The sequence below is a fragment of the Triturus cristatus genome, chromosome 3_2 (genome assembly GCF_964204655.1).
Source record: "Triturus cristatus chromosome 3_2, aTriCri1.1, whole genome shotgun sequence".
NCBI lineage: Eukaryota > Metazoa > Chordata > Amphibia > Caudata > Salamandridae > Triturus > Triturus cristatus.
This window is the reverse complement of record NC_140584.1, coordinates 986,914,814-986,938,796: the sequence shown is the minus strand read 5'-3', so window position 1 is coordinate 986,938,796 and position 23,983 is coordinate 986,914,814. Positions and strand designations below refer to the sequence as shown.

Sequence of the window (23,983 nt, the reverse complement as noted above, 5' to 3'; positions counted from 1 at the left end):
AACCTTTCTACGATTTAATTAGACCTGATTTCACACCACATCAGTGGACACAGCAACACACAGATACTCTGTTCAGTTCAGGCTGACATGATAGCATCTAAACACTTACACACACGCGCAAACTCTACAGACTTGATGATCCGGGTCGTCCCTGGATTATCAGGATATACTTACCTCACGGTTCCAATTGCATACAAATCACATTTATGCACAAATGTTGAAATGCAATATACATCAACTGAAAAAAATATTGACTGCAGTACAGACTGCTGTAGTGAGAGAAAAAGCACTAGCATAGGGGAAACACATTATCGTTGTAACCCCGTTACCAACTTTAGTAGCTGTTACCAAAGCGAGCATTCCAAATGCGAAAGCATTACATCCACAATGGATACAATGGGCTCATTATCTCACTGCAACAGATGTAGTTTACAGATATGATTCTACATTAACAACACAAGCGTTCCTGCAGTACGAACAAGAATACCCTCTCCCAAATGAAATATTGCCTCTAAAGAAATGTGAATAAACCATTTACACTGATGGATCTGCTCAGCTTGCATAGGAAATGAACAGCAATATAGCGCTGCATGTGCTATAGTGAAGGGTAGCATGCGGAATGGTAGGTTCCAACCCAGCAATTCGACTCCACAATCTCTAGGAGATTGCACAGTGCAATTGGCAGAGCTGAAAGCCCTGATATTGGCACTATAGTCCATAGATCGGGAATTCCTCTCACTGATAGTGTGCGATTCGTTTTACTGTGTGCAGTCTTACAATGAATATCTTCATTATTGGGGCCAGAATGGGTTTAGAGATTTCAAGGGCTGCACAATTAAACATGTATTGTTATGGGAACAAGTGGCTAAGCTGAAAGCATGTCAGCCACGGGCTCAAGTTATTCACAACTTGAGTCACCAGCATGTTGGCATACACGTTGAAGGGAATTCACTGGCTGGTGAAGCCGCCAAGGTGACCGTGCAAACTGCTGCTGTTGCTGTAATCACTCGTTCTAGCACGAGGATAGACAGAGACATACTGATAGCTGTCAACTCCTCAAAGACCAGCTCCGAAAGGCTTTCCACTCAAACATTCCTATAAATTAGCTGAGCAAAACGCACCTTGTGCTCAAATTCCAAGAGTAGGGGATAGAGTTATACCAAACACTTATCGCAGATTAGGGTTAATTCTAGCTGCACACAAAGGTCTGGGCTCTGCATATGCAGGAGTCACAGCTACAGTTTCATTACTAAAGTGGCGATTCTGGTGGCCAGGTTTGTCTAAACAAACAAAGGCTTATGTCTTAAAGTGCTACATCTGTCAACAGATTAAAGGTTCCACAATAGCACGGCCACCAAAAACACCATTACTCATTTCAGACAGACCTCTTGCATGAGTTTATTTGGATCACTGCGGCCCCTTAAATTCAGACTGGCTTACAAGTAAATATTCGTGGCAGTGGATTCATGCTCTAGATTTCTATGGGTTTGGCCTCAGCGCTCGGCTGACGCTCGAACTGTTATAAGGGATTTACGAGTCTTCATCCGGACATACGCAATTGGCATGGTACATTCCGACCGTAGCCCTGCGTTTAGTTCTCGGGCTTACAAGGAAGCCATGGAAAGTATGGGTGTGGCCTTGCGGTACTACAACCCCCCCACCCCCACCATCCTGAGGGAAATTCGGTGGTGGAGAGGAAAAACCGAGACTTAAAGAAATCCGTAAGAGCAAGGGTATTAGGTGTGACCGTAGTTGGGTCAGTCACCTATACAGGGTCCAGAAGGCACTGAATAATCTGCCAAGAAAATCCTTGGGAGGACGTACCCACTATGAGATCCTGTTTGGGATAAGAATGTGGGTACCTGACCTCGATTGTGCCAGCACAGTTACAGATGCAAAACCATTTGAATTGAATGATCGTTTGACTGTTTTACAGTAACTCAATTAATTCTGCCACTAGGTAGAAACCGGATCCAGCAAGACCTGTCGGGTCCCAAAGGTTGGGGATGTGGTCCGAGAAAAGATTGTGGACAAGGAGGAGTTTGGGCCATCTTACAGAACACCTGTACCTGTCCTGTTTGGTCAAGGAACAAGAACAGTACTTCTTCCGCCTCTTGACGGACGAAAAGTAAAAAGATTAGTCTCCATTGATCTGATCAAACCACACTATGTGGCCGATTCTCAACATCAGGCCGCGTGGAATCCTGAGTAGCCACAGATCTCCTCTCGCTACTATACTGGAAGTTGAGATGGAAAGACTAATACCGTTCCAAGACTCCTCTGTGCAAGATGCCGGAGTAGCGACATCACTACTACGAATTATACGTGTTAAAATCGAACAACATCCAAATGAAACTGAAACGCAAATTGCAATTCGGCCAAATTATGAACTTTACATCAACGTGCCTTCACAAGAATCAACTGCCATTTCTACAAACACTGCTGAGGTCCCAAGGATAGATCGAACTGTCTTCTGGCTACTTCATCAACTTCAATGACTTTTCTTCAGATCCAAGTGAACCTGAGCAAACGCCACCCATTTCTATGAAAGAACAATTTCGACAATTCTCTGGCTAAAAAAAACTTGCCTTGTGTCCCCTTTGTTGCATCTTTGGTTTGCATTAGGAATCCTGTTCTTGTTAATTTTGATTAGTATAGTAACAGTCTTTTTCTTTCTACTAAATGGACATTACCTCCCACAATGCTCTGCAGTACAACCTGTGAACTTGGTCTTGAAACCACAAAGGTCATCACACCATGAACAAATAGACTTGTCCCTAGCGAACATTTCAGCAGTTCCAGTACCGGATGGTATAGTTTGGGATAGAGTTTCATATGAGGTATTTGGCCCTACTGAAAATTGTAAAGTTCCACATGTATTTCAAATTACCCAAAGTACACTCTCTGATGATTGGGACATTAAGCCTGTAAATGCTATGCTTTCAGATTTAGAACAATCTGCTGCATTTTCTTACAGGAAATTGTATGAAGATACACTTGACTACGATAGTATGTTTTGTTACCTGCATTATGGTCATCACTTTTTGCACGGAGCTAGTGTGCTACGCACAATAAACACTTACCATCAATGGGAACATTGCCCGACACCTCCGAAAGGTAGTTATGCAACATTCACACAGAAATTTGCATACTTTTGAGTGTTCACTACATCAGACCTGATGTCATACTACTATAAGTTAGTTCGGACGAATGCAGCTGCGAAGAAAATTATGCTGACTAACACAAAGCTCATATATTCAGCACCTTTCATTTCCTAACTGTCTATACAAGGTTTGGACTATTGGAAGGACACGATAGACACAAAATCCATCTGGGGGATGAAAGATTGGCAGGTTCAGGGAACAGAGGCTCTATTTAGAGCTTGCCTCATACCATTACAGATAACATTCCTGAACAGAACAGTGCAACGAACTACCTGCTACGAGTTTGCAAAAATCGAAGACCTAAAAACACCACACATCCCCTTACCCATACCTATTGAAGGTATATCTAAGAACACACTGATTAGTGAGGAGGCACTGGGTGCAATGCTACAGAATGGTACATACAATTATTCAGCTCCCAATTGGAAGGGATGTTTGGTTTGGTCTATCAACACAAATAGGTGTCAATCAAGATTCAAGGGTACCACCAGAGGGTTTAGTATCCACGAGCCCGACATTGTGGCAATTGTGCCTTGAATGGCTAAAAACCTCAACACTACAACTTTTGAAACGGCTCTTGTCCCTTCTAGCAGACAACATGGATCTTATGGATTTCTTGTTAGGTCCCAAGAAACTTGGGATGCTATCTACAATTAACTATGGAAAGTCTCCCAACAGGATGCTGCTGAGGGATTAAGTGAAATTGATAGGATTAACCTCTAAAAGGCCTTGGCTGTGGTAGACAATGTTATGACCACACTTTCTTCACGTATATATTCATTGAGCAACATTGAGTCCTCGGCAATCGACATAATGGAACAAGATTTGTCTATTCTACAGCATGGGCAATCTCAATTGCGCACCATTATGCTTTTAAGCTGGACGCTCCAATCACTGCGTTCAGGACACGTAACATGGCACATTAACATGACAATCCTGTTCTTGGCTTACAATCTGACCAACAGACAGTTGACTATGGCACGCAGAGATGCTACATACACCATGCTGCTCATTGAAAATTGAGAGAAGTTACCTTTCACTGTAGCAGAGTCGCCGTCTACTGAATGGTAATTCATGGCTAGATCACACTGCCAATCACAACAGTACTGCCTTAGATACATCCAAGCAGGCCGATATGAAGCGTTGGGTGAAGGGTTCATAAAGGAAACTTGGGAGTTACCGCATAGATATAGGTGCAGAAATAAGGACACTGAAGTTTTCTTAAGTGGTAAAGACTACGGGAAGGCTTAAAGTGGGTCTTTATTGTGATAAGATGTCTCTTCATGGAACGTGTAATGCATCAAAAGCAAACTTATCTTGCCACTTGAGTATTGTTTCTCCCGGCTCGCACAGTTAGGTAGGCACCACTGAGGCCTTCATTGGATGTTTCCAGTATACGGTTTGATTCGCTGAGCAGACTGAAAGCCATGTTGTTTCAACAAAATGTGGCCTTAACTTCAGGCCGAGAGACTTTTGATCTCCAGGTTGTAAGGTCTTCAGCAGCGATACAGGCTCTGGTCCGTACGAACTTCCTCATCCATTTCAGAGAAATGGTTCATCGTACCTTTAACATGTATGATATAACACTTATTTAAGCGACTTGGGTCCGGTCTTTCAACCACCTTTCAGGCTATCTTCGGATAATTCCAGCCTTCACACGCTCTGTACTTGGAAGCGTTTTTGGAGGGCTTCCTTTGGTCCTGCTTTCGGTAGCGGGCATCCTGATTTTAATACTCTTGCCTTGCAATGGACGTCGCAATCCCTCATGAAATGGAGAGAACACTGCTGGAACGACGTTGTCCTGAGCGCATGGTGTTATACCTGACTACACTTTGGCTGCGAGAGCTGAGTGAGCATTGGTTCCTGCCTTTCAGACCGGTCTGGCTAGAGTTTGTCCTGCCTGTGTTCTGTTGCCTCTTCTGTGGATTCGGCTGTGTGTTGGACTTGTGTCTGACACTTCCATCGGTTGCGCCGCCGGACATAGAAGCGCTACTGGCGCCTTTGCATGCCCACACGTGCAGTTGTCCACAGCGTATTCCCATGTTGATGACAGCATTTCTAGAGCCTCCAAGGGATGCTTCCGCTCCTGTTGGAAGGGATATCGGCTCAACTCCAGAAATAAAGGCATCGGCATCAGGCGTACAGGCATCTAACTCTTCCCCGGCGGCTGCAGTGGGAATCCGAGATGACCACCTTTACTCATTTTATATGATAGTGGAAGATCTTGAGGGACTGCCCTCTGCGGATACTATGTTTTAGAGATGTTGAGTCTTCAGCGCAGGATTTTTAAAACAATCTGGCCTCTCCTGTGCTCGAACCGTTTGGCTATTTTTTAAAACATTTACCAAATTGAAGGTTCTTGGCTCCAAGTGAGGTTCATGGCTTTCAAGGTGCTCAGCGCAATAATCACAATATATACAAGTTTAGTGGACCTTTTGAACGTCTTTTAGGGATAAATGACTTTTTATTATGGAAGTTTTTTCACGCTTTTAAGTACCTTTTAGTATGTTTTTTTTGTAAATGATTGTTCGAGGCATATGAGCTGCAGATTACACACTATGCATAGATCGCCATCTGGTGTTGGCCCCGGATGTTTGCACTTGTTTTTGTCCTGGAACGTCTTTGGAAGTCACGAGATAGATGACTCCTCCTTTGGATCATAGTGTGCATGGGCATCAGCTCCATCCTCAGATTGTTTTTTTTCCGCAATCGGGCTTGGATGTGTTCCTCGCGCTCCAGTTCGGAACGTTACCGTTTTTTTTCTTTCGACGCGCAATCCTTCCCTTTTCGACTGTATTGTCTTGATCTCGTTTTCCCAATCCAAGCGACTCTCAACAACTTCGAAGTCTTCGATTCCGGTCGTCGACGAAGGCCTTCGGGCCTACCTGGGCCTTATCATCTGGCTCAAGGAAAGGACGCCATTCAAAAAGTGTCCTCGATGTGGGTCGAAGTTTCCCCACACCGATCTGCATGAGGTGTGCAACCTCTGCCTTTCACCGGAGCATGAGACCAGAGACTGTCCAGCTTGTGCCTCTTTCCACTCCAAGAAGACGATTCGGGACCGACGAGCTAGAAGAACCATGGCTCGCTCGTTGTCTTCGATCCCCAACGACATCTTCCAAGAGGGCGTCGATGTGCCAGAGCAGGGGTGAGTCGAAGAAGGCCTCGTCAGCACCTCTGAAACCAATGACTCCGACGTCGAGGACATCACTCCAGCACAGAGGGCCGTGAGTAAAGGCGTCAACCCCGACCTCGACCCCCCCCCCCTCGACACCATCTAATAAGGCTTCAGTCACACCTTCACCTTTGGGCCCAGGTGCACACCGAGAGACTGCTTCCCGTGCCCCGCCTCCAGGCCCGGTAAAGAAGCCTACTAAGCCTTCAGGTGACTCGGGTTCGAGTCAGCCTACCGTCTGTGCCGAAAAACATCCACAGGCACTGAAAAAGAAGCCGTCCTCTTCAACGCCGACCGCTGCTTCTACATCCAAGCACTTGGCGTCGAAGACTAGCACCGGCTCCTTGACACTGACAACACACTCGGAGCCGACCAAAAAACTGCCACCAAAGGGCCCGACTCGCATGCTTCGAAGCCGAAAAAGACCTCGGAACCCAGGGAACAACAGGTTCCATCGGCCAAAGACACTGCAAAACTGTACGGTTCCAAACCCAGAACCGTTACCGAGTCGGTGCCGAAAAAGCCTAGGGGACCAACACCATCGGCACCGAAGAATCTGCCTCCCACAAAAGAACTGTTTAGCCCAGATCCTACCCAAAAAACTCTTGTAAAGGATCCTAAGACTGGCCACTTGATGCTTAGCTTCAAGATGCGACCACTAGATACGCCTGCACCGGCTCCACCACCTAAAAAGAGAGATTTTGCTACCTCTCCATTGAGGATCCCTTTTCCTCTTCCTCCTCCCCACCACACCGCTCTCCTACACCATCCCCTACTCCAGTAGATGATGATGATAATGATGATAACACTTTGGATGATGCAGGGGGAGGTGCCGACGATCAACCACTAGGTGACCCTAGTCCTACTGGCTTCCCAGTCCCCTGGGATGATTATAGCATCCCAGACGTCCCTTACATCCCACAAGAGGACATCTATCCCTCCAGGCCTTCCCCCCCAGAGGACACTATCGGCTTTAACCAGCTCCTCCACAGAGCTGCCCAGTACCACGGGTTGACCTACACACAGACCCCGTGGAGTAAGATTTTCTCATGGACACTTTTGACACCACACAAGTCCACCCCAATTTTATCCAGAGGTCTTTAAAGACCCGGTCAGGGCTCGAGTCCTCAACCCTAGGATCGAAAAAAAGTATAAGGTCGCCCGTACTGATCCAGCCTACATTAAAGGCCCCGCACCACTAGACTCCCTTGTAGACTCCAATGCGTGAAAAAGAGCCAATTCCCAATCATCAGGTGACGCAACACCACCAGATTAGGAGTCTATACTCCTGGACGCCTCTGGCAAACGAACGGCGTCACAGGCGGCAAACGTATAGCGCATTGCCAATACTCAAGCGCTGTTAGCTAGGTATGACAGGGCACATTATGATGAGCTTGAGTCCATAATTCAGCACCTCCCAGACAGGTATAAAAATAGGGCCAATGAACTCCTACAAGAAGGTAAAACCATTACTAACACCTCCATCCGTTGTGCCTTAGATGTAGCAGATACCACCTCAAGGGCAATAAACACCAGTGTCCTTCTGCGTAGGCATGCCTGGCTACGCATTTCAGGTTTCACACCTGAAGTCCAGTGTTCCATTCTCAATCAACCATTCGATGAGCAAACACCTATTTGGCCCTAATGTTGACGTATCCCTCGAAAAAATGAAGACGGATACCGACACAGCTAAATCTATGGGAGCCTTGCAGTCACAAGCTCCCAGACGTTCCTTTCGTCGCTCATCCTTCAGGAGCACCCCCAGAGGCTACTCCTCGGATAGCCCCTCCACTTCTTACAAGGCTCCCACCCAATCCACCTTTACTAGAGGTTACTAAAGAGTTGGTTACAGGGGGAACAACAACAAAGGAGGCTACTCCTCGGATAGCCCCTCCACTTCTTACAAGGCTCCCACCCAATCCACCTTTACTAGAGGTTACTAAAGAGTTGGTTACAGGGGGAACAACAACAAAGGCAGAGGCAAAACCAACAACTCCCGCTCTGCCTCCAACCCCACCCAATGACTTCCCTCCACTTTCCCCAGACCATTCCACTCCAGTCGGGGGAAGACTCTAACAATTCCTTCCTGTCTGGACCAACATCTCCTCAGACAGGTGGGTGCAACAGATAATTCAATCAGGTTAATGTCTCGAACTAACATCTACCCCCCTGAACATACCACCCAAACAGCATCCAATGTCACAAGAACATGTGTTACTGCTAAAGCAGGAGGTAATCTCCCTCCTACAAAAAAGTGCAATAGAACCAGTTCCCGTGCACCAACAAAACAAAGGAGTTTACCCCCTGTATTTTGTCATACCAAAGAAGGACGGCTCTCTAAGGCCTATTCTAGACCTCAGACCCCTAAACCTATACATACACTCAGACCATTTCCACATGATCACACTCCCAACAGGTCCTTCCTCTGCTTTCACAGGGCGACTTCCTTGCTACCCAAGACCTCAAGTACGCCTATTTCCACATTCCCATTCACGCTGCTCACAGGAAGTATCTCAAATTCGTAGTGGACGGTCAGCACTATCAATTCACAGTACTCCCATTTGGAGTCACAACAGCACCACAAGTGTTTACCAAGTGCCTAGCGGTGGTCGCAGCACACCTAAGAAGACAGCACATTCACGTCTTCCCATATCTGGACGACTGGCTCATAAAAGCCAGCTCATACAACCGGTGTGTACAACACACTCGCGCCACTATCCAACTACTCCACGACCTGGGGTTCACAGTAAACCACACCAAGTCCCATCTGCAACCGTTCCACACACAACAATACCTCGGTGCCACAATAGACACCTCAAAAGCGTTAGCCTATCCCAGTCCCGCCAGGATAGCAAGCATGCAGGCTCTTCTCGCCAAATTCCAACCGCAACACTCTCATCCAGATCGAGTGTTCATGCAACTCATAGGGATGATGGCCTCTTGCATATTCATAGTGCCTCATGCAAGACTCCAGATGCGTCCTCTCCAAGAGTGCTTAGCACGCCAGTGGAACCAGGCTCAAGGTCCGTTAACAGATCTGGTGTTGGTAGACGGTCGTACTCATCGCTCTCTGCAGTGGTGGAACACCAAGAACCTTCCAAAGGACGACCGTTCCTAGAGCCGGTTCCTCAAATAGTTATGATAACGGAAGCATCGCTCTCCGGCTGGGGAGCTCACCTACTATATCGCACCAAGCAGGGCAGGTGGACACCTCAACAAAAGTTACTCCACATAAACCACCTGGAGTTACTAGCCATATTCCTAGCCTTAAAAGCATTTCAAAAACAAATATCAGGCAAGACTCTTAGTCCGCACGGGCAACATGACAGCCATGTACTACATACAAAAACAAGGCGGCTCTTAGCTAGCACAGAACATATGAAGGTGGGATATACCTCAGAACATTTTTCTCCTAGCCCAACATGTCCCTGGAGTCCAAAACACCATAGCCGATCTGTTGAGCCGTCAAACACAACAGATCCACGAGTGGGAACGTCATCCGCAAGTTCTTCAACCGTTTTTTCAAATCTGGGGGCAACCACAGATAGACCTCTTCGCCACCCACGAAAACACCAGATGCCCAACCTTCGCTGCCAGATATCCACACCAATTGTCCAAAGGCAATGGGATATGGATGAACTAGTCAGGCAGATTTACGTGTGCTTTTCCGCCTCTCCCACTCATTCCACTAGTGGTGCGCAAACTACAGCAACATTCCTTAACTCTCATCCTAATTGCTCCAACTCGGGCCAGACAACCGTGGTACACCACATTGCTGGAACTCTCCTGTGCGCCAGAGAGAGGTACTGAGACCTGAGAGACTATGGCAGCCTTTCCAGCAACCCCAGAAGGAATTTTCGTTTTTTATCTCTACTGAAGACGGATAATATCCAGAAACACATGTGTCTAGAGATTCACAGCACTAACCTGCACCCACTTTGGTGAACGACTACAGCTAAAATTCAAGTAAGAAATCACTGTGAACTGCATTTACCACAATGCTAAGGGGCGAACTGTGCTGGGAGGTGAGGCAGTGTGCTCCCATCCCCCATTTGTTAACTCTCCGTAGTTACGCACCAGAAGTTACACCTGTCTCCACGCCTCTTAACCCAGAACCATGGAGAGATCAGACACCCAGACCCAACTCAGCTCAACCTTGTGATCTGGCTCCTGAGGTCCTAGAATTTGGTTACCTTAACCTTCCCCCTGACTGTATGAACATCATTAAAGAAGCTAGACGGCCTACCACTAGAGCATGCTATGCAGCCAAGTGGAAACATTTTGTAATATATTGTCATAACAACACCAATCCCCTAGATGTGTCTATTCAACACATCATCGGCTATTTACTACACCTCCAAAGATGCAACTTAGCTTAAACTTCAATTAGACTGCATCTTGCTATTCATAGCAACATATCTACAAAATAGACAACATCTATCATTTTTCAGAGTACCTGCCATAAAAGGCTTTATGGAGGCCCTCAAAAGAATAATTCCCCCCTGCGTACCACCTTCACCTGTGTGGAATTTAACCATCGTTCTCACAAGACTAATGGGGCCTCCATTTGAACTTCTACATAAATGTGAGCTACAATTCTTAACATGGAAAGTTGCTTTCCTAGTACCCATTACTTCTTTGCGAAGGGTTAGCGAACTACAAGCACTAACCATTCAGGAACCCTTTCTGCAGATGCATCATAATAAGGTTGTTCTCCGAACTAATCCTAAATTTCTTCCTAAAGTCATTTCTCCCTTCCACCTCAATCAATCTGTGGAACTGTCCGTAATCTTCTCGCAGCTACAAACAGTCGCAGAAAGAGCTCTTCATACCTTAGATGTCAAAAGAGCATTGCTTTACTACATTGAGAGAACACAATCCTTTCGTAAGACCAAACAACTTTTCGTGTCTTTCTCACCGCCACACAAGGGCAACCCCATATCAAAATCTGGGATAGCTAGGTGGATTGTCAAATGCATACAAATTTGCTACCACAAAGCAAAACGTACATTATCTGTTCCTCCTAAAGCCCACTCTACACGAAAGATAGGGGCTTCAATGGCATTTTTAGGGAACATTTCCTTAGATGATCTCTGCAGAGCAGCTACATGGTCTACACCGCACACATTCACAAACCACTATTGTGTAGATGTGCAAACTAAACAACAAGCTAGTGTGGGCCAAACTGTACTCAAAACACTATTTCAAACTTCTGCAACAGATACTGGTAGTCGTCGCTAGGAGGGGATACTGCTATACAATCTATGCATAGTGTGTAATCTGCAGCTCATATGCCTCGAACAGAATATGCTACTTACCAGTATGCATCGGTTCTTGGCATGTAGAGCTGCAGATCTACACACGCCCACCCGCCTCCCCGGCTACCTTTACTTGTTCCTGTATTATCTTATTTAGATACAGCATACATGGGCATCTCTCCTGTTTCTTACAAAGCTCCGTCATTTCCCTGCTGACGAAAAACAATCTGAGGATGGAGCCGATGCCCATGCGCACTATGATCCAAAGACGGAGTCACCTATCTCGTGACTTCCAAAGACTTTCCAGGACAAAAACAAGTGCAAACATCCGGGCCCAACACCAGATGGCGATCAATGCATAGTGTGTAGATCTGCAGCTCTACATGCCAAGAACAGATGCATACTGGTAAGTAGCATATCACTAGCTAGCTGATTTTGTTGACCTTTTGAGGAGGAGTGGGTGTCATGTCCTTTAGGATAGCTGTCATATATACCTCATTTTACATACAACATCCCACCCACACGATTATAATGATTCTAAACAGGCGATAATTTACCTAATAGCTTGCTCCTGTCTCTTCGACACCAGGCTCTTAATCTCCTATCAGAATCCATGTACCTGACATACATAAACATGTCCCCAGGCATGGCATATTTATTCTGTATAAGGGTCATCACTTTTCTTTTTACGTTTTGAAAACCTTTATTAAAAACAAGTAGCATTAAACACAACATAATGCCTAAAACCCTGGTCGGGCCGGCAGCGTAAATACTTAAAATGATACTCAAGCATTCATGCGGATGGTACATAGCAAGTCGCCTACAACCACTTTGGGCCGGCCGCATATACAGAACCATTGTACACAAAGTGAACAAGCTTTGGGGGGCCATCAAACAGTACAGAGCAAGAAGGCCTAAGCCATGATCTGCAATAGTAATTTTGATACACATATGTTCCCATGTAGGTATTGTCGGGGTGCATGCTACCATGACTCCCTACTGTGCCCCTGATGGGGCGCCTTCTCCCACATAACCCCTATTATGGGTGCTAATGTCACCACTTTTTTTTTTCATCCTAGGCCAACAGCCAGCTGTGCATGATCCCACTTATTGGTGATTGTTTTCAAAACATCCATGGTTGTTTTAAAAACATATTGATTCTAGAAAAACCCTAGCGTGACCACTTTAGTATAAAATACCCTACCTCCCCCCTACAAATTAGAGGAGAATTCCTTCCAGGCTGACACAGGGGTTCTGCATGCTGAATCTTCGACACACAGCGGTCGGACATCCTTTGCGGGTTATCATCCTCGACATAGAGACTGGGTCCTTCGTTCTAATCCATCAGGTGAGGGGGGAGGTTCAACCTTAGGGGTTTCTTGGCTACAGATACACATATCTATACACATACACTCCTACACCTCTAGGATAGGCTAGGTACATTTTAGTAAATTACTTAGGGCGTGCATTTTAGGAATGTGCAAGTGGTCCTGTTTTTATCTGAACTGTTTCTGTTCATCTTATTAGTACTATGGTAGAAATGTATCTACTATTCACTATATTGGTACTAGCAATCTCTTTTGTATGCTTCTGTCTCCTGATTGTCGCAGCACATACGTTTTACACAAGACCGTCGCTGGACCAATAATTATTTATTGAAATGTCCTAATCGCCATCCTGTGTATTTTCCCAGAGAAAGCAAGCAGGAGTGTCTGAGCAAAACGTACTGTTTTCCACGATCCATGAGGAATCCGGGTTATCATGTTCAGTGATACATCACTGTAGAATACAGGGGGGATGGTAGTGGCACTGTAGAGCTTGTTGGCCTAACGGCTGACATATCCTGTGGGGGTGTCCTGAAGCGGTCGGGACACCAAGCCCTCAGTTTAGGTCATCCAAAAAGCACAGGTCCTGGGGATTCCTAGGAACTACACGACAGAACTATTAGAACCGGAAATTGAACTAGTTGGGCGTGGCTTGCAATGCACGGCATGTGAGGAGGGGAGATCGAGCGACAGCAGCCTGCAGCGGAGTGTGGGGCTGGTTGGTTGGCAGTAACTCCTAGATAACTCCCGGAGCCAGACCAGAGAGACTGCGTCTCCAGAGGCAACCTCTGTTAACCTCTGACTAATTTTCGGCATTGCCCCATTCAGTCCACATGCTGTCCGCATGCTGCTGTCATTGCCAGCGCCCCTCCACCCCCTCCCGTTTCATCCCCTCCCACCTTACCTGGCGCACAGAGGACAGCAGGAAAAGGGAAGGAGGTGATGGAGCGGTCCAGGCGTGTCTGCTAGAAAAGGGAATAGCAGCTATGCGAGGGATAAGCATTAGGCAGCGACACTCTAGGCTATGGTGTGGAAGCGGCCGGTAGTAGGCCAATGCGGCTTGCACCATGCCGAAGGGGTCGTACACCCTCTATTGCATCAGCACCCAAACAGTGTGCGGATTATTGTACTTTCTGCAGTGCGGAAGCCCAGCACTCAACCACCCTCTTGAGCTACCAACGTCCTTCATCAATGCCCCAGTGAGTCTTGGCAGTGGCTCGGAGGTGGGGGACATAGAGGGGGCAGAGGTTGAGGCATGGTGAGGCAGCTAAACCTGGGAATGCTAGATTGCTGGGGCAGTGAGCTCTTCAGTGAATCGTGTCCACCGCCTACCTGTCTCACTCTCTGCAAAGCCATGAGTGAATTGGAGATATATCTGTGGAGCAGAAAGAGAATAGGAAGCATCAACATTAGTGAAATCAGCAGAGACAGTGCAAGGGCCCCTAGTCCTTGATAGGGGAATTACGTAGGGCATATTCAAAGGCGTCCAAGCCAGAACTTTGTGCCGTCTGAAGCCCTGCGCACCATGGGCCATACCGCAGAGTAGCACTTGGCAAGGGAGCGTGCTCCTACCCCTTCACCCCAAATATAGAGAAAAATCTAGAATTGAGGGGTGATGTGGTGCCCAGAGGACAAGAAGAGAGTAAGATACTCTTTCCCAAGAGACCTGCACCACTTGGTCCACTTTAAGCAAACAGTGTGCTCGTGCTGCCCTATGCATACAGTAGGAGAGGACTCCAGGGCAGGGACAGGGGCAAGGCGGTGCAGGAAGAGTTGGTGAGAGCAGCCCAAGGAGATTTGAAAGAATATCATCAGCACAGAGATAAACGCACAGTGGGTAAGTGCAGACTCTATGGAAGATAAGCTGGGAAAGCAAGGTCACACTACTTGGTGCTGGTTATGACGCAGCTTTAGATGCTGTTGTCAAGGGTTGAGCCAGGGTTGGTGCAGAAGCGGTCTGACTAGGTTCAGGTGCTGCTTGCGCCACCTGTGGTGCTCCCCGCATCGGGAATGATTGCTTCAGTGTACACTCTTTTCACTGACTCACTCACTTGGACTTTAAAAGGCAAAAATGAAAATGTGAGGTGCTGCTGAACTCCAGTCCTTTTAAAGATATTGCCCTCAAATAAATATGAGATCTAAAAAACTACGTGGGGCACCTCAGCCCCAGGCAAATGAGAAGCAAGGAGCAAAGGAGAAGCCAGCTACTCACCTCATTCCACCAGTCTCCGTGACTAGTCCTGAATTAGGGTTGGACATCAGGGAGGACTATTAAAACATAACAGTACCCCAATCGAAGCTACGGGGCCCAGACAAACAAAAATAAGACTTTCGTAAAAGTATTCCGCCCAGACCTATTCCACATGCAGATATGGGGCTGGGATGTAACAAAGGACTACCTCCAGCGAAGGAGCAACATCCTCCTACAGGCAAAGGCAACCCGGGCAAACAGCATATTCAATTTGTGCCACGCAGAGGATAGGCTGTAGGAATGATGGAAGGTAGTTCAGAACCAACTGATTTAATACAACATTTCACCCCCAGAATGAAGCAACTTGACATTCCATCTAGGACTCCGCATTTGGTGGAGGACCAAGTGAATGGGACAAATCCACGATCTCAATGCCCCGGCCTGTATAAACATGTGTATGTGCAATCACATGTTTCCACCGCAGACCAGTTCTTATTCTTCGACCTCTCTTGCCCGGAAGTATATCTAACATTTTATTATCCCAGATCAAGCTATCGTTGGCAATTAAAACCTTAGATAAAGAAGGTGCAAATGGTAAGAATATTGTAGGGGAAAAAAGCTACAGTCCAACTAGATCAACTTGGTTTTTCCCTGGGTGCAAGAGAGCACAAATGGAACCAGCCTCCAATTCACCAAAATTGACAGTAGCCGATACTACACAACAACTCTTAAATATAACCATTTGGCCTCAGTTAATAAGCCCTGTGGAGGTCATTTTTTTCAGCACTAACATACCATGCTGATAAGTTGGACACTGAAGTGGATTTACTCAATGCACTTGCAGTGCACGTCCAGGGGATTGAGTTTAAATTACATGAGTTGAAAACTATAATTAAAAAAGTTGAACACTATCAAACTACTGCATACCATACTTGCAAATGCTATCCTACTATGGAGTCCCTTGCCACAATACCTAGCACCCTCTCAGAACTGCTGGAGGAAGTAAAGGAGTCTGAAACAAAGCTTCTATTTGGCAAAAAGTGCGTCAGCTTAGATCCTGGCCTCCGTGATAGCCCAAAGGCAACAGGAGCGGCATACAAACTGTCACAGCAGGTGGAGCACTACATAAATCCGGCCCAGGAACCAGAGGGGGAGCAAATGAACCACTCCGTTATTATTTTAGCGACAAACCTAGCAATGCAAACTGAACTGGAAGAGGTGATACCAACCACAAGCCCAAGACCCTCACTTTCAAAAAGGGGACCATAAGCAATTGAGAAAATCCAGGGGAAAAAAGGTGAAAATATCACTAACGGCACAACCTCAGAACAAACACAAATACGTCAACATCTTTTTAACAGAAGGTCAGGTACTACACAGAAAAATAACTCCGAAGGAACATATATTAGTAGGGATGCCAGTTTTGCATCTGAATTGTGAAAAATGAATCAACGCTACCCACAGATAAGGAATATATACCTAAAAAGGACAATGCCTTATCAATGTACAAAGAACAGACTTTCAGTACGCCCTAGACCACCACCCAGTGAAGTGGTATTCTCAATAGTGTTTTTCTACCAGCTGATGTATTTATTTATCCAGAATAATGCCCCTTGAATATTAATGGATATTGCCAAAGTAACCCAAAGAACAATGAATGAAAATAATATTCCAGAATTGAATAAGGGATCTAAGGATGTTACAATAGTAAAGCATGAGTGTCACAAAAATGTACAGCTATATATGTAATTCACATTTTTATTAGAAATCCAGTAAGTGTTTTCAAATGTTGATAAAGAGGTACCGTAATTGCAATTGCCAACCTACTATTTCCAGTTATTTTGTTAATATTTGCTTTTTACCATTTTCTACAGGGACAGAGGGACAACATAGCCCAACAGAAATCATTTTTGGACTTCAGTGGGCTGGATTTAGAACTTTTCTGGAACTTGTATAGTGCACTAAAACAGCACAAGTAAGACTCAATGTTTTGTACCAGTTCTACTGATTATCATGCTTTGAAAGCTAATGAAATGCATTTTGTTTACAGTGTTGGTTTTAGTATGTGTGAAATCATGGTCATGATTGACTTGAACAGCTCATTAACTGTTGATATCCGATGCATCTGGATTTTAATGTGACCATATATTTTTGTAATACAATTCACTATCTGGTATATGTAGGATTGTAACCTGATCAGTAAAATACTGCAGTTGGCAGTAGTTTTTCTGAAGGTCGGTTTAAAAAAAGAAAATGAACAAGGAATAAAAAGCGGTCTTTTTTTTTCTGAAACAAGATCTTAAAAATGGATGTTTAAATGGCAACAACTACGTCAGTAGTATGTTAAAGCTGTGTAGTCTACTTAAAACTCTAGAAATAGATAGGAAATGGTTCTGCTTCAACAGATTTTTATTTATAGTCATGAGTATTGAATAGTTCTGCCCACCGTCATTGACTAGACTAGTCAGTAATTATGACTTCAGTGTAGATTATAAAAACATTATTTAAAAAACTAATATTACTGGGACAATAGTGGAAAATCCCCAAGGGAGAGAAAGCTATTTCATGAGAAGACTGCACCATGTTAAAATCATGATATCACTATGCGTCCCAGACACTTGACTGAAAGTGTGGTCAGTGTTGAGTGTCCATGGCTGATGGTATCCTCTAGACAGAGCTTATTCTAGATAGAGGGTTCAATCAGACCCAGTGTTTATAGCACTAACCACATTTTGAGTCAAGCCCTCCCCCTTCCCCCCCCACTCCCCTCCATCCCCAGGTTTGGTTATATCTGAGGATATTGCCATGGTACTGGAGAAACAGATGGATCCATTTGTACACCTGCTGTGTGCCAACAACTCCAGTGGTGAGTTGGTTACATGCTCATCATATTTTTAGGTCGAGCATATAGTAGCGCGCATGCGCTGCTCTGCGAGACTTTTAGTAAGGGGCTTCAGAAAGCTGACCACACGCTTGTGCGTGTATTTTTGTTTTTCTCACAGGCTATTGGGCTTTGCGTGCGTCTTTCCAAGAAAGACAGCACAAAATTGGGCAAAGGCAGGTGCATGTCCCGCCTTTGCTCCGCCCACGGCCTATTGCTTGCAGTTAACCGCAAGGGCGACATCTGTTTACAATTATCATGCCCAGACGCGTGCGCGATAATTGGAAACAGATCCCTCACACAAGCGCGTGCGCTCTCGCGGGCTAGTTTTAGCCGTCTCCGTGTAAAAGGTTCATACCAGGTCATCTCTTAATAGAAGAAACTTACAAAACTACACTCTGATTTATGCTCCAATTTCGAACTGCAGTATCGTTTTTGTGCCAGACAAGTAGAACACCAGCCGATGCGAACATCACTTAAGAACTCTTTGTGCAAGGTGAGCTTGCAGGCAAAAGAAGTATGCGCGCGCCGACTCCGGCGCTGCAGTGACAAAAAGAACATCCCCGCTCCAAAGGACACCATGTACAGACAGACAGCCAACACCGGCTCAGCGGCGAAACAGGATGCGCTGGCACAGAGCCAAGTCTTGAGAGAAGCTTCTGCAGCAGTGCAAGACTATCCCTGCCGGTGGCGGGAGGGGGCGCTGCTGCCGCCAGCAAAATATCAAGAGTGCTCAGGCAGCGACTGAAAACTTCCAGACCTGTTGCGCGGGCACTTCTGCACACCGAAGCGCACGAGCCAAACACGGCCATCCGAGTTAGACCCTGTAAGACTGGACACTGACAGAAAGTGCTAATTAGAGGGCGCTCTGAACCGGCAACAAAAATAAAGGACACGCTTTGCAACCCAAGCAGCTCAGTCAGTCTGCACTTCAGTGGCGGAAGTGGGCAGCCTGCCTTTGATCTAGCTGCCGGATTCTTGCGCGCAGCCTGGCAGCGCCTCGGTCCGGTGTTTTGCACTTGCGGTGGAGCCTGAATTAGAAAAGCACAACAGAGAGTCCGGATGAGACCTTGCCGACATCTGTGGAAAGAACTTGAAAAAACCTTGGCTCAGATCCAAATTTTACATAAGATCCACATCCTATTCCAGATCTGAGCCTGCTACAGTGGCGCCTGATCTATATTTAGCATAACTCTACTTTTAACAATATAATAATTTGCAGTTTTGTTGCCAGATTCCTATAAATACACTCACTGAGCGCTCCATCCTTTCATTCCACATTCCTTAGATAGGAAAATGATGATATGAAATCTGAGGTGAAATGAAAGCCCCAATTAGGAATCTCTGTTCTAATCACCGGTGTGTCAGATGTGGTTTTCGAAATGTCTTTCAAACGCACTGCTTTGTAAGCCTGAATGGGCAGTGCTTAATTTCAGTCAGTGGTTGCTGGTGGGATGCACTCAGCGGCAGCTTCTCTGCAATGGTGGAGGAGCGTCGCCCCACTGCCTAGCGTAGAGCCAGCAAATGAAAAGCAAGCATTGGCATAGCCAATAGGTCTCGCCTTTGGGACCTTTTTTTTTTTTTTTTTTTTTTGATGTTTCAAAAACCTTTATTTTCTCAATAAAGCGTACACTGCTAATCGGCCAACAACCCGGGGGATTGCCTTTGGGACCTTAGAAGTGTTTAGCCATGCAACAGTTGATGTTGTTGCACCAAGGATATTGTGCTGCATAACTTAACACTTATAAGGTCCCAAAGGCGAGACCTATTGGCTATGCCAATGCTTGTTGCCATAGTAACTAATACCACCCTTTTTAGATCTCGCATAGGCAGCGCGCATGCGCTGTCTCTCCGAGACATCAAGTAATCTGTATGTTGGGTGAAACTCCGGGTAATTTCTCCTGCCGCTTGCCATTCGTTTAAGGTTGGCATTGGTCTTGTTAGCTGGCTGTTTATCCGATACTCACTTCTGTTTAGTCCAGAAGCAGCAGCGCCTAACTACTGTTTTCGTCCGCTTTTGTGCTGTATGTGTTTTTGAGTGGAACTTTCTTTGTTGTTTTTTGCAGCCCAGCATTAGCGTAGTATTTGTATTTGGCGATGTCGGAATTTTCACTGGCAACCAGAGAAAGGCCAGCTTTTCATCTGCCTGCTTGTGAGCAGGCAGATGAAAAAGGTGGCTTTTCTCTGGCTGCCAGTGACCTGGAGTTTCAGCTTCACTGACCCTTTCGGTTTTACGACTCTTCAGACGCGCTGGTTTAATTACTTGAAAGAAAGTCGGCTGCCATTTCTGGTTTCATCAGTCAGTCAGGTAGGTATGTCCACCAAGGAGCCGCTCCTATAGGGTGCCCGTGCTGCATAGTGACTACTTGGATATGCACTGCCATGACCCTTTCGTTTGGACTCCTGAGTACTTACTGTGCCCCCTAACACTCAGTCATACCACATTGAATGAGAAGTGACAGCGCTGTTTTTTTGGCCTCGCTCTCCTATTAATAGAACGCCGTATGAAATGGAAGGGTCTCAAGAGGGGCAATACATCCTGAGACCTGAAATTCGTTTTAGTTGACAAAATGCACCAATAATACTTGCACAGCTATTAGAAGATAGTTGAAAACAACTCTGTCTTTAGAGTGAAACATTATTCTGAACTTTTGCCCGGAATCATCAGTGCTAAAAATTGTCCATTAGAAGTGCACTTACCTACAGCTACTGTAAGTATGCCCGTTGAATCTGGCTGGGGTGAAAAACATTTCATAAATAGCATGAAAGGCAGTGGCGTCTTCAGTAGACAATTCTTTCAATGCACCTTTGCTAATGCACATTAAAGCCGATGGTTTGTCGCATTTAAATAGCCATATTAGTATTCTTTGATGTTTATTTCAAATAAATGGACACCACGCATTTGTGTATTATACAATAGTATGCCGGTTTAGTTGACAGAATGTTTTTAATATAAGAAGTTCCTTCTGGCAGATGAGAGCTGCCGGCGCCAGGCCCATTCGTGTACTGTTGTGTCAAATGCAAAAGCTTCATGAAAGGGTTTCAATGCTTTTGCATTTGACCCGTGAGGGACATCTAGTAACGACTAGTGGAACTGCAGCTTGATGTAATAATTTCAATGCTTTTGCATTTGACTCGTGAGGGACATCTAGTAACGACTAGTTGAACTGCAGCTCTGTGTAGAATTATTTTGATATTGGACACTATAATATTCACTGCCCACTGCTAATCTCGTCCCATAATGCTTTGCAGGGCCTTTGGTTGGGATTGTATTTTTGCCCATAACTGTGCTTGGGCTGGTCCTAGGAGGAAGGGACCACCACTGAATGAACCAGCATGATGTGTTCTTTGTGTTAAAAGCATCTGCTTGGTCCTCCCCCTGGGTTAGGGGGGCCCCAAAATCATCACCTCTCTCATTGCCTAATATTTTAATTCTCAAAGTTCACTTTTGTGAATTGGTTATATGCTTTTTAGCATGTAAAATTGCTTTATCAAAGCATTTGTGGGTGTTGTTGAATTTGCTGCTACACTACGTGTTTAAGCACAGTTTTTGCTCTGTGCATTTTACGTAGTAGCCCAAACTACGCATGCTCCGTGAGCGTAGCGTAGTACTATGCCCAGGGTTAATTTGTATGCGTTGCTAGTATGCAGTTGTCATGTTACGCTAGGGAGCTTATGAAGGATGAAGGCTATATTTGCCCTGTCAGGTGGACTACTTGTTGGCTACAGTTTGGAATCCTAACTACATTGGGTACCCTAACAATTGAGCTATTTTATTACCCTCAAAGCTATTTTGCCACCTCGCCATGCATCTAGTGGGCAGTTTGTTGGTCCTGCCACTCAGTACAGCAAGATCACACGTCTGGGAGATGACAACGCACAATAGGAATAAAACGTTCTTACAGTAACTGAAGTGTGTGCTTCTCGCGCAGTTGCATGCTCATGTCCTCCTTAACACCCTCTCCTGAAGTGCACACCGTTCCATCTCAGCCCACAGCAGAAGGCGCGTACCCTTTTTTCTTTAATAAACACGGCACCTGTGCGCGTTTTTTACATGTTTTTGCAATTCTCACGCCCGGCCTCCCTTCCCTTCCCATCTCGCTCTCAGCCCAAAGCTGGTTGTCGGCAACAAGGACTCAGGCCCTGCACGCCCTCCCTTCCCTATCCCGTGTCATCTCTCCGGATCACCAGCGGCTGCATTATGCTACAACCCACCCCTATTCACGATTGTGGGAGAACACCTGTTTTTGTTTTAATTGATGCTTTCTGCCGCCGCGCACTGTGCCAGCTCAGCCCACAGCAGGAGGCACGCGCCCTGTTTTCTTTAATAAACACGGCGCCAGTGCGATTTTTTCGAAAAAATCTCATGTCTGGCTGCCCTTCCCATCTTTAGCATTTACGAGTTTTAGTAACTGTTTGCACCTTTTGGTATGTACTGGTGATCTTTCAGGGGAATTTTGTACGAGGCTCTTTACACAAATGAGTACTACAGATTAGACGGCTCTCGGAGGATGAAAGCCTGAGTCAGCCCTGCAAGGTCTCCAGGCTGTTGAGGGTGTCCACAGCTATTGCTTGAAACAACCGATCCATACCCCCAGGCACAATCCTCCTAAAATATCTATTTTTCAGACAAGAACACCACATTTCCACATTGCAATTAATGGCGCTGCTGTCAGAGGCATGTATTTATGGATGTGCTGGCGTTTCTTCATGGCTGGAAATTTGCAGTGTTTGTTTGCTTGCAGTTTTATGATTAGCCTTGGAGACCTGTTCTGGCTTTCCGGTACCACAGCCGACTCGCGCCTAAATCACCAAGTTTTCTACAGCTTTCCTTATGTTTTTTTTTGGAGATGAGAACACACTTCTACCCTTCACATGCTGAGGTAATTCTCTGCCCTTTCCCTCTGGTCCGGCTCCAAAGCACCAGCCATCCCCCAGGATGAGAAATGGCGCTTTCCATGAGGATGGTACAAATCACCCACTTGAAATAACAGAAACAACCAAAGTTCAGCTCTATGTTCCATACAGTTTTACTAAGCGTTGTAAAAGGGTTGCTAGTAAAGACTTGTGAGTGGAATGGTAAGTGGTGAGTTTTTTTTCCAAGGGTAACCTCGTGCCTTATTGCCATTGATTTACTCGCATATGCCGCGGTACGTTCCTCATGGACGTCAATAATGGGCAGCCACGCTCAGGGGCGTAGCTCCCAGTGGTGCAGCGGGTGCAGTTGCATCGGGGCACAGAGGTCTGAGGTGACCACTGAACCCTGATTATTGCTGTATTTTAAAATTCAAATATTTCACCAATGTTTTTGAGCCTAAAGCATGTTCTGTCAGGCGTCTGCATCTCTAGCAGTGCACCTGAGACCATAGTAGACCTTTATTAGTAAATCCTCCCATGTAAATCCGCAGGTTTTATAGACCGATTAACCAGGTGGCCCTAGAACTCTCTAAAATGGAGTGGTCTCTGGCTATTGATGTACTAGTGCAATATCTTCAACCTGACCGGACTGCTCCGGTGGGCTGGGTCGGTATTGTAGGGGGGGTGTGGGTGTGTGGTTGGGGAAGGTTCATAAATGGGTTGGTATTGTCCTCACAAACTGCACTTTTCCAATATGAGTTTGCTTAGGAACTTCTACAAACATTACTCCCCTTTCTTCTTGGATTTCCAGTGCTGGTGCTCTGCTAAGAGAAAAGTAGGGTATGCTCGTGGCTCATAAGCCTTCAGCGTTCCTTGCAGAGCCCTTTGACTATACCATTTCCCGCTAAAAGGCAATATTTCTCGCCATGTGTTCCCATACCTGGCGTGTCGCACAGTTTGGTGCTTAAATTCCCTCCATGTTAAATAACAGTAGATGTTTCAGCACCCAAGGTAATGTGCTGCATAGCTAAATACATATAAGGTCCCAAAGGCGAGATGGTTATTCATGCAGGCATTGTCATTCACAGTGGCAATAGCTTAAACTCTCGTAAACGCGAGACCTATCGCATTT

At 45.8% G+C, this 23,983-nt stretch overlaps 1 protein-coding gene across 2 annotated transcripts in view; it reads left to right on the top strand.

The window, feature by feature from the left end:
• The window catches only part of ZZEF1 (zinc finger ZZ-type and EF-hand domain containing 1), a 1,433,434-nt gene that overhangs the window by 348,430 nt on the left and 1,061,021 nt on the right, over nucleotides 1-23,983 (top strand). For both annotated transcript variants that reach the window (XM_085649580.1, XM_085649579.1), the window contains one exon: nucleotides 16,988-17,088. In XM_085649580.1, coding sequence (XP_085505706.1) covers nucleotides 16,988-17,088 — 101 coding nt within the window. The remainder of the gene's footprint in view (nucleotides 1-16,987; nucleotides 17,089-23,983) is intronic.